The 11,739-nt window shown below is 52.3% G+C and overlaps 1 protein-coding gene across 1 annotated transcript in view; it reads right to left on the reverse strand.

Annotated features, from left to right (window-relative positions):
* LOC102071268 (trifunctional purine biosynthetic protein adenosine-3-like) overlaps window positions 1-4,819 on the reverse strand; it is a 33,149-nt gene extending 28,330 nt beyond the window's left edge. The window contains exons 1-3 of the mRNA XM_074533279.1: window positions 4,627-4,819; window positions 1,755-1,968; window positions 194-289 (exon numbers count right to left, since the gene is read on the reverse strand). Coding sequence (XP_074389380.1) covers window positions 194-289; window positions 1,755-1,899 — 241 coding nt within the window. The 5' untranslated portion in view covers window positions 1,900-1,968; window positions 4,627-4,819. The remainder of the gene's footprint in view (window positions 1-193; window positions 290-1,754; window positions 1,969-4,626) is intronic.
* Window positions 4,820-11,739: the final 6,920 nt, after the last annotated feature.

Consider the following 11,739-nt stretch of genomic DNA (forward strand, 5'->3'; position numbering starts at 1 on the left):
AATTTTTATAGTTATATTATATCTTTATTTTACTGAAACTTTATTTTATTATAACTTTATTTTATTATAATTATATTTTACTTTATTATATCTATATTAAAATTGTATCTATATTATAATGATTATATTATATAAATACAATTTATATTTTTTTCAGTCAACTCAGTTTTATTTAATTATTTTATTAACTTACCAGCTGCCAGAAGAGCTTCTGGGCCGACTACCACAAGCCCAATGTTGTGATCTTTGCAGAACTGGGTAACAATAGTGTGATTGCTCACTAATACAGCTGAAAAGGAAAAATCGTTAACTGAATGTAAAGCCTAAACAAGAGAGAGGGGACAAGAATGTCTTTTTTCCATCCTGTTAAAAGTGTGATTAAAATCATGAAACAGCCCACTAAGGGCAAAGTGGAATATCAATGTAATAAAAGCAGACTCCAAAAGGAGCTGGGAACAACTCTAATTTGCACTACTGTTTGTAATACACATCTGCTAGCTGATTAAATCTCCTTTATTTGCCATGTGTAATCAAGATATATTTTCAAAAGCTGCTTATCACAACAATAACAACTTTGAAAAATAAAACTTAAGACTGGGAAAGAAACTCAATTTCAACAGCTGAGTAAAGATTTACTCAAAGCATTGGACAGAGCTGTTTCTATTCAGAATTAAGAACTTTGAGTCCTCTGCTTCTGGGTTAAGTTTCACTGGAATTGGTCACAGAATTCAAGCACAAAAGTGGAAGAGATGAGGTGTAGAAATACAGTCTCATATAAGCCTCACTAGCTTAAGCAGCAAGGTAAAAACAAACAGAGCAAGGTGTTTCAGGAGGCAGCTCTGAAATTCAGAAACAGAGCCCAAAATAAAGCAGAAATCTTTGCCTTCAATCATTTGTGGCACCAGTAAGAGACGAGCGACTGGCACCTGCCTGTGGGATTCACACTCTCTGACCCTGAGAGATGCAGAGAAAAGAATGATCAAAACAATTCTTATCTCATTTGTTGTGCCAAAGGGAAATGCATCGTGGAAGATTGTTTGCCTGAAGGGAATTGGTGATTGGATTCTGGTGTGATTGTTTTGATTCATTGGCCAATTAAATCCAGGTGTGTGAGTTGGGACTGTCAGCAGACAGTCATGAATTCTGAGCAGGTGAGCGAGTTGGGTACTTGGGCAGATTCAGTTTAGATGTAATGTAATATAGAATAACATGGTATAATAAAATAATTAATTAGCCTTCTGATAAGATGGAGTCAGATGCATCATTTACGCCCCCTCGTCAGGGTTGCCCTGCATTTACTATACCTGCCTGTCCTCATCATATTTTCTGAAAAATCCTCTTTGCCCAGGATTCTTCTCCTGGGAAGCTGAGAAGCCTCCGAGAAAAAGGAAAACAACATTATCTCATTTACTTCTCCTGTGTTTTGCTGCTTGGGAATGTGGTTGGAGATTGTTTATCCAATGTGTGAATTGTTTTGACTTAATTACCACTCACGGTCAGGCTGGAAGGAGTCACGAGTTTTCATTGTCATTCTTTGTAGCCTCCTGTCTGTATCCTTTCTCTATTCTTTAGTATAGTTTAGTATAGGATTCTGTAATATCATATCATAATAATAAATTAGCCTTCTAAGAACATGGAGTCAGATTCATAATTTTCCCCCTTCGTCCTGGGCACCCAGCAAATACCACACCTGCCCAGTTGGTTTGTCTCAGTTGTTGGTTGCTTGGACGGGGATTTTTCTCCCCACTTTTTACCTGAATTGGAGATTTTGCCGTTGTCAGCCGTGCCTGCATTTCCTGGAGCCACAAACACGTGTTTGACGTGGGGGGACTGGGCCAGCTTCCAGGCCAGGGCGTGCTCCCTGCCGCCGCTGCCGACCACCAGCACCCGCTCTGCCATGGCCCTGCGGGACACAGCCGTGCAGATCCTCACTTCAGGGACAATTCCTCCCAGGCTGAGCCTGGGAATCTTAAAGGAAAGAATTCAAACAATTATTATCTCTCTTTCTGTAACCATTGTTTATAGTTATGGTCCTCCACAGTGTGTTATTCATAGTCACCAAATGTGTCAGATTCACATTCTCTGAAAAATCCCTTCCCTCTGGATTTTTCTCCCGGGAAGCTGAGAAGCCTCAGAGAAAAAGGAAAACAATGATTATCTGATTTTCTTCTCCTGTGTTTGCTCCTTTGGAATGTCTTTGGGGATTGTTTACCCACAGGTGATTGTTTCATTGGATTCTGAATTATTTTGACTCTTTGGCCAATCAGTGCCAAGCTGTGTTGGGACTCTGGAGAGAGTCACGAATTTTCATTATTATATTTTTAGCCTTCTCTAAGTATCCTTTCTGTATTCTTTAGTATAGTTTTAGTATAGTATTCTTTAATGTTATATAGTGTCATAAAATAATAAATCAGCCTTCTGAGAACATGGAGTCAGATTCATCGTTCCTTCCTTCATTGGGGGCACCCCACAAATACAATACACCTTAGCAAGTCAAAAGACCTGCTACTTTATATACCTATATAAAAAGACCTGCTGCTTTCATTAAACAGAGCCTTCTGATCCACCTGAGGACTGGAATCCTTCCTTCTGTCCCTGTCACACAGCAGCACCCCTGCCTCAGCCAACAGGGGTGAGGCAAAGGAAATAGGAATTGTTTGTGCCAATTGTTTGTGCCCCCCAGTTTGGGGCACAAAGGGGCTCGTAGGCTGTGGGACACGGTGGCTGTGCCAGCAGTGCCACTGGATGGACACATTGGTCACATCTGGTTGAAATATGGACAACAAATGCACTGGGAATTGTCCCCACTTGTTCCAGCAGAGTCAAGATTTCATCTCTTAAGCAGCCACAGATAGGAAATAATCGTGCCTCGAGTAGGTCTCATCAGGTCCTTTGCACAACTGTACAGGACAGGGCTGAAAGTGTGATACAAATGCTCTAAAAATGTATTTTAATATTATATATGTATATATATTTTATTATAATATGTTTATATACACATTATATATATAATATATTTATATAATTGTATATATTACATATACATAGATGTGTATATATACATATTTTATTTATGCTTATATACATATTTTATACATTATATGTGTTTATTTCTAAACAAAAAAATAAAGAAATCTGTATCTAATAAACAAATTAAAATATATAAGACAGAACTAAGCAATGAATATATAATTAATAACTATATAATAAATAGATGTGCAAAAATAAAAATGTAATTGTTCATCTCCTTTTCATATTTAATAAACATATCTCAGTCTGAATGCTGTGGTTGGTCTAGAAGCTTTTAAGAGTGCAATCATGCTCAGCAGTAAATGGCAAAGGCAGATTTCAGGACAGATTTTATCCATGGACAATTGCTTGGAGGACACTTCAGCAGAGCAGCACATTCAATAAAAGACAATTGTTCATCTCACTGGCACACTGACATTTCGAGCATATGTAATCCTCAGCAATATTTCGTGGCAGATTAGTCTGGATTTATTTCAGAAATGTTATCATAGGTCACATCTGCAAACTTAATTTCTCCCTATGTGCTGCATGTGGACAAATGTCAGGGAGAAAAACGCACCCCAGAACGTGACCTTTAAGGGGGTGCTGATGGAGAAATGGAGAAACCAGTCCTCAGCCAGGAGAGGGACCATAAATTAAAGGTACCACAGACTGCAGCAAGTGCTGCTGCCTTCTCCCAAGGAACCACAACCCCTGGGTTTAATTCACTGAGCAGCTTCCAAAGGCAAACGGGAGCTAAGTGGGGACACTGAGGGAGAATATTCCAGTCAAGATGTTCATGGAGCTGGGATACACCAGAAATTGTGCTTGGAGCTCCTGAGACAGGATTACACCATCTTAGCTCACTACAAAATCCAATTTAACTCTCTGTATTTCATCCTTCTGGAATTGCCCAAGTACAAAGTCAGGAATTCTCAGAGCCCAGCCCTGGGAACTGCAGACTTTTTGGGGTTGTTTGCTATTAAATTTCAGCTGTTGTGCTCTAGGTGTGCAAACATAGAGCACGTGCTTCATGCTCTACCAGGACTTATTTCCTTGCACAAGACTTTTCTCAGCCTTTTTGTTGGGTAACAATCCAGACTGTCAGGCTTTGTCCTTCCTTTTGTCACTGCTTGAGAAATAATCCCTGGAAATGGCTGTGAATGTGAAGATGATTTACAACTGCTCTGTCTCTAACAAGGGCACACACCTTCTCTGCCAGGCTCCAGAATGGTACAGCAGTTAGCAATGAAAAGGAAAGTGATTTTAAAAGCAATTCCACACCCCTCCCCCCCAATAATCTCACAATTCTGTGAAGTTTCTAAAGCAGAATGAATTTAAGTTCTGAACTAGGAAGAGAGTGGAAGCAAGCAGTGCCTCCAGTCCTTTGGGAAAAATTCACTTTCCCATTCCACCTCCTAGCGAGGACACTAAGGATGTTATTTGCAAAGCCAAGCAAAAGCATGCTGGAAGAGAGGAAATTTGGTGAGTGAGTTGGTCCAGGAGGGAAGGCTGGAGAGAGGGAGAGAGCTGTGGAGGAAAAGAGAGCTGCAAGGATTCCTGGTGTTGGGAGGAAGGCTGTGGAGAGCGACATCTCCATGGAATTATTTCCCTTACCGTGTCTGACCCTGCTGTTTGCCCGCACACAGGAGTCCTCCAGAAGGATCTTCCTGCTGTTCCTGCTTCAGCTCCAAATGATTTCCAATCTCCTAAAGCCAAGGATAAGAGGTGGAAGAGGCAGCCAGACCTGCAGCAGCCCTTGATCCTCCACCCTCACAGGAGGATCCCCAGCAGCATCCCCTTGATGCCTCCCACCCTTCAAGCCCTTCCCACACCCTCAGCACTGCGGGCCCTCCTCTCTCTCCATCTTCCTTGGTTAAGGGCACAAACAGCTCCTCCCACCAGCCTGTCTGACCATGGAAATAGGACTCAGCCCTGGAGAAAAAACCCACCTACAATGTGTCACAAAGCTGAGCTCAGCACTCAGATCCCATGCAGGACCAGCTTTATATCCCCTGCCAGGGGAAGGATCTCAGAGAGGCAGACAAAAAAACTGTGCTAGAAAATCTGAAAAGTTTTTGTCAGTTGTTCTTGTCTTTTTGAACTTTTAAATTTATTTCCTGTGATCTTCTTTCTTTTGGAAACATAGAAGCAAAAGTGAGCAACACCAGGGAAACACCAGCAGCTGGCTCCAAGGCTGCAGAACGGCTGTGCAGCTCCCGCAGGACTGCCACGCTTCAGCCGGGCACAAAAGCCCCTCTCCTTTCCCACAAGGAGTAAAATCAGAGCTCCCCTGGATTTCCTAGGCTTGCCCTGCATCACTGATCCAGAACCTCCTCCAAGTACAGTGAGAGGAGACAGATCAGGCGTGCTTCTGGATCATCTGTTTTCTCTATCATTTTCCCCTCTTGGAACAGCTTTCAAGTGCCAACCTGCAGGTGTGACCACACCCGATGTCCCCCAGGCCTTTCCTCTGGGCTGGAGCCCTGCAGGGCAGCTCCACCATGAACAATTCCTATTTCCATAGCAGGAGTCTTCTTTGGTGCAGAAAAGACAGAAAGAAAGGAGAATTCCTGCCTTCCCCTCTGTCAGAGCTGCAGAATCCTCAAACTTCCCTCCTGCTGCTCCCCCAGAGAGAACGCTGGCCTGGGGACTCTCTGCTGGTGGATTTTGGGCAAGGGAGGAGGGGGACACTTGGCTGTCCCTGTGGGCAGAGGAAATGCTGAGCATCCAGTAACAAATACTTATGTGGGATTCGTAATCCTTCAGTGATTCTTATTTGGTTTTGGAAAGCAGAGAGGAGGAGGAGAGGGCCTAAGAAAGGAACAATCCTTCTGTACCCCCTGACAGGTGGGGACAGCCGGGTGGGGATTGGGCTCTGCTCCCAGGGAACAGGGACAGCATAAGGGAAATGGCCTCAGGCTGGGCCAGGGCAGGCTCAGCTGGGACAGCAGCAGCAATTTGCCCATGGAAAGAGAGCTCAGGCCTTGGCAGGGGCCGCCCAGGGAGCTTTGCAGTGCCCATCCCTGCAGGTGTCCCCTGGAGGTGGCACTGAGTGCTCTGGGCTGGGCACAAGGTGCCCATGGGGCACAGCTGGCACTGCATGGGCTGGCAGGGCTGTGCCAGCCCCAGGGATTTGGGGATTCTATGAGAGTGATCCCAGAAGAAAGAAACCCTAATGCCGGAGCAAGGCCCTGCCCTGGGGCAGCACAGGAGCAGCCCCGAGGCCGGAGGCGCCCAGAGCGGCTCCAGCCCCTGAGCCCTGAGGGGCTGCCCAGCAGGAGCAGCAGAGCCCCAGAGCCGCTGCTCAGGCCTGGCCGCGCTGGTCTGGGCTCTGTGGCTGCACAGCCCCGTGCAGCCGCTGCCGCAGGGATCGGTGTGAGCGGCACAGAGCGGCTGCTGCTGCTGCCGCCGCCTCGGCTGGGGCTGCAGCGGGGGAACCCCTCCCGCCGGGCCGGGGCTGCTCCAGGCAGGCCGGGCTGCTGAGGAACAGCCCCAGCCGGGCTGCCGGGCCGCGGGCAGCGAACCCGCGGGGCTGTGCTGGCTCCGCTCTGGCGGCTGCACAGCCCCGCTGCCAAGGGCTCTCTCCCAGCACAGCTCTCTCTCAGCCGGCCCCAACGGGCGCCTTCAGTTGGCCTGCAGAGAGCAGCGCCAGCCCTGCCCTGCCCGCCCGGCCGGCAACTCTCCCGCTGGGCTGGGGCTGAGCACTCCCTGCTTACAGGGGGCTCCGTGCCACTGCCTGGGGAAATGCATCGGCACCGCTGAGAGACAGCAAATGAAACCTGGGCACTCTGTTCTTGTGCCTTTTTACAGACTTTATTAGAAAACACACAAATTCTTCAATAACGACAACAGTGTTGCGACATTGTAATGAATCGTAATTACAGCATATGGTATATTAATATTTTTATATCACAGATTGTAATAAAATATTCAATATGAAACAGAAATATGCTATTTCTTAGTTTTATTGATTCATTCAATTTTGTCTTAATTTTTCTATTCTTCTCCCTAATAATGTTCTTCTTCTGTGTACTACTCTGTCTTACTACTCCTTTTCTTTGCTACTTACATGTATTCTAAAATTCCTATTCCTGTTCCTATTCCTATTCTTCGTCTTCTACATATTTTAATATTGTTATTCCTATTCCTAGTACTCTTCTTCTTAGTATTTCTAAATTCTTATTCCTATTCTTCTATGGATCCTTAAATAAGCCTTCTCTGATTTGTCTTTTTAGTCTTCATCTTTGTCAGCTTCCTATTTGTTGTTGTCTTCTTTGTCTTTTTTGCCGTTGTCTTGCACTGGTTTTTGCTGAGAGTCCGTTCCAGGAGCCTCTGCTTTGTGCCCCAGAAATGGTTGCTGCACCTTCCAGGCCGGGGCTGGGTGTGTGTGGGGCGGGCAAGGGGGGAGCTTTGGGCTCCTTGGCTGCCCATTTTCCAAGCCTCACTGCCCAGCTGTTCCTGGCTCTGCCTGCTACGGTTTTGCTTGGCTTGCTTGGCTTTGCCGGCCCATGCAAAAGCTTTTCCCTTGCCTGCCTTGGAGGAACTGCAGCAGCGATCTTTCAGCCCCTCCAGCTGAACCCAACAGCTGCTGCTCCCACACCAGAGCAGCGGCACCGTCGGGAGGGGTCATATTCATCTTCTTTGTCTTTATCATCTTCATATTTCCTGGTCACTCATGCTGTTTCAGTCCTCGGGCCGTGGCCTGAGGCAGGGACAGCGGCACAGCCCCTGCAGCGCCCTCCTGAAGCAGGATGGACGTGTCCTGGGCGCAGCCGGCTGCCCGCGGAGGGCCTGGGCTCCCAGCGGGGCAGGGCAGGGGCTGGGGGGCTGTGCAGGGCAGGCGCCGGCCCTTGGCTGCACGGCTCCTGTGCCGGGCACTCAGCCCAGGCCTCCTGAGGGACGGGCACTGGGACTCCATCAGCTGCAGAAACGTCCTGGTTTTGGTGTTCGTCCTCTCCTGGGGGCAGCTCCAGGACACTCACCATTTCTCACTCATCCTCCTCTGGGCACAAGGGCTTGGTCCCGGTGCTGTTCTCGGTGTGGGGCGGATCTTCCTCCGTGCATCGTTCACAAACAGACACCTCCTGGGACAGCTCTGGGTCTCCAATGAGGAAACGCTCCAGGTCATCCAAGAACTGCCAAAATTTCATTTCCTCATTGGAGCCGTTCATCCTCTGGGGCACTGCCGGCACTGACCCCGCTGCCGCCTCCTCAGCAGCTCCGCACTGGGCAGCAGCTGCCGGCTCGGCCTCTGTGGGACGGCCCAGGGCAGGAGAGGAGCTGGGCAGGGCTGGGGCTGCCCCTGCTGCCACCTCTGTGCCCACGGGGCTGGCAGAGCTGGGCCCCTCTGGGGGAAGAGCCCTGCTGTCTTCTGGATCAAGCTCAATGGCCTCTTGCACTTTGGGCAGCTCCTCATCAGTCAGGTTGTCCCCTGAAACCACCACAATGTTCTCTTCCAGAGGGGACAGCTTCTCCTCATGTGTTCCATCCCCTGGAGAGACCTCGCTGTCCTCTTCCACCAAGGACAGTTCCTGGTCACTGGTGCTGTCCTCTGCAGTGTCCTCGATGTCCTCCTCCACAGAGGACAGCTCCTTGTCAATGGAGTTGTCCTCTGGAATGTCCTCGATGTCCTCCTCCCCTGAGGACAGCTCCTGGTAACTCGTGGTGTCCTCTGGAATGACCTCGAGGTCCTCTTCAACTGAGGACAGCTCCTGGCCACTCATGCTGTCCTCAGAAGACGCCTCACTGTCTTCTTCCAATGAGGACAGCTCCTGGTAACTCATGGTGTCCTCTGGAATGACCTCGAGGTCCTCTTCCACAGAGGACAGCTCCTCCTCACTGGAGTTGTTCTCTGGAATGACCTCGAGGTCCTCTTCCACAGAGGACAGCTCCTTGTCACTGCAGTTGTCCTCTGGAATGTCCTCTTCCAATGAGGACAGCTCCTGGTAACTCGTGGTGTCCTCTGGAATGACCTCGATGTCCTCTTCCACTGAGGACAGCTCCTGGTCACTTGTGCTGTCCTCTGGCATGTCCTCGATTGCCTCTTCCTCTTTGGACAGCTCTGGCTCGGTGTTGCTCTCACCTGGAGAGAGCTTCTGTAGCTGTGGCTGAACATTCGTGGCAGGGCTTGAAATAGTGGCTGACGCTAGGGAAGGTTGTTGGGAAGGACATGGAAAGAGCACTGGGAGAGCTGATGAATGGGGGCAGTGCTGTGGAGGGGCTGCCCAGACAGAGGGAAGGGATGACAGGTGGGACCCAGAGCCCCTGGGGGCGGCAGCAATGGCGGCGCCGCTCCCTCAGCGCCCGGCCCCGGCCCCGGCGGGCGGGGAGCCCTGGGCAGCGCCCTGCGGGCAGCAGGGAGCGAGCCCCGGCCCGGCCTCCGTGCCCGTGGCGCCGCAGAGGCCGGGGCAGAGCTGCAGGAGTCGGGGCCTCAGGCAGTGCCCCGAGGCAGCTGCAGCAGCCGGGCCCCGGCCTTGTGGCAGCGCAGGAGGCTCTCGTGGTGCCGCTTGTCCAGCCCGGCCGGGTGCCCGTGCATGGCTCCGGCCTTGCGTGCTGCCCCTGCCCTGCTGGGCTTCCTTCGCAGGGTGAAGGACACAGCTGGGAGCTCTCCTCATCCTTCCATGAGCCCACAGGCTCCTCCTCAGAACAGGAGCTCACATCATCCTCCCCCGGCAGCAGCTCTTGGTCTCCCAGATCTTCCCCTCAGCACAGGAGAAGCTCGAGGGGCTCCTCCTCCTCAGCAGCTCCCGCTGGGGCAGCAGCTGCCGGCTCGGCCTCCGTGGGGCTCTGTAGGGAAGGAGAGGCGCTGGCTGGGGCAGGCACTGCCTGGGCCGCCACCTCTGTGCCCACGGGGCTGCCACAGCTGGGCCCCCTGCGGGACAAGGCTCAGGCTCCTCCTCACTCACTGCGAGCAAGGATCTGTCCCACATCTCAGAGCTGAGGGCATTTCTCCTCTGGGACAGCTCCTGCCTGCTCACATCTCCCTCCCACTGGGACAGCTTTCCCTCACTGCCATCGTCCCACCAGGGCAGCTCTGGGGCTGCAGCGTCTGCTCCTTGGCACAGCTCCTTGGCACTGCTGGCTCTCACCTGGGACAATTCCAGCTCTCTCCTGTCTTCCCACTGGGACATGTGACAGTGCACATCTTGTCCCCACGGTCAGAGGTCTTGGTACCTCTCACCTTTACCCAAAGAAAGCTCTTGGGCATCGTCCCAGTAGGAATCCTCTGGGACACTCACATCTCTGCAGGGACTGCTCATGGGATCTTTTGTCTTCTCCCTATCCCAACTCCTGCTGCCCTCTCATGTCTATTTCCCAGTGGGATATCTCTTGGGTTGTGACACATTCTTCCCCCTCGCACACCTCTTGCTACATCTCACTGAGGACTCTCCCCACTGCTGCAGCTCCCGCACTGTGACAGTTTCATTCCATTAATAGAGCTCTTGGTGTGTCCACTGGGAAACTTCCCCAACTCTCACACGTACCTGGCATTGGCACAGCTCTTGGCTGCTCCTGGATCTCTGCTGGGACATTTCTTGGACTCTCAGCACTTGTCTTGGGTCCTTCTCTTGCAGAGCTTCCCACTGGGAAAGCTCACAGTCCTCGTTGGCAAAGGGCCTCTCCTCCTCCTCAGTCTGTGACAGGGGCAGCACTGACCTGCCCACTGCCCCCGACCACTGCCCGCTGGGGGCCTCCAGCCAGCTGGGCAAGGGGCTGGCGACCGAGAGTTGGAGTTGCCTTTGTCCTCCTCGCTGTCCTCGTCTGTCGCTGTCGGCCTCTGTCACTGTGGGCGTCCAGCGCAGACAGACACAGGGAGCTGCTTCCTGCACAGAGAGCGGCTCTCCTGCGACTGGGCACCGCAGGGCTCTGCGCCCCTTAAGACACCCTCAGCCAGGCCGGGGCTCCCTGATGTCGCAAGGCTCTCTGGCCACCACCATGTCCCACATCACAAAGGGCCCCGACACCGTGTCCCTGTGTCACCAAGGGCCACCCGGGGCAGCCCAACATCAGTGGGGCAGCCAGGAAGTGGCTGGGAGCAGCCCCACACTTGTGGCCTTTGGCCCCTGCTGTGCCCAGAGCCCTGAGAGGCTTTGGCCACGCTGCCCCAGGACAGCCCCAGCCCCACAGTGCAGAGCCCTGGCTTTGCCGCCTGCGCTGCCCAGGGCACCAGGGATTGGCCGCAGGGACGAGCCGGGCACTCGTGGGCAGCGGCTCCAGGAGCCGCGGGAGCCCGGGCAGCAGGGGTGTCCCTCAGGGCTCTGCCGGGCACCGGGGCTCGGCCCTGCCTCTGGCTGGGGGCACGGAGCGCGGCCTGGGCGCCTTTGCCGGGCACGGGAAGCCCAGCAGGGCAGGGGCAGCACGCAAGGCCGGAGCCATGCACGGGCACCCGGCCGGGCTGGACAAGCGGCACCACGAGAGCCTCCTGCGCTGCCACAAGGCCGGGGCCCGGCTGCTGCAGCTGCCTCGGGGCACTGCCTGAGGCCCCGACTCCTGCAGCTCTGCCCCGGCCTCTGCGGCGCCACGGGCACGGAGGCCGGGCCGGGGCTCGCTCCCTGCTGCCCGCAGGGCGCTGCCCAGGGCTCCCCGCCCGCCGGGGCCGGGGCCGGGCGCTGAGGGAGCGGCGCCGCCATTGCTGCCGCCCCCAGGGGCTCTGGGTCCCACCTGTCATCCCTTCCCTCTGTCTGGGCAGCCCCTCCACAGCACTGCCCCCATTCATCAGCTCTCCCA

The sequence above is a fragment of the Zonotrichia albicollis genome, chromosome 2 (assembly GCF_047830755.1).
Source record: "Zonotrichia albicollis isolate bZonAlb1 chromosome 2, bZonAlb1.hap1, whole genome shotgun sequence".
Taxonomy (NCBI): Eukaryota; Metazoa; Chordata; class Aves; order Passeriformes; family Passerellidae; genus Zonotrichia; species Zonotrichia albicollis.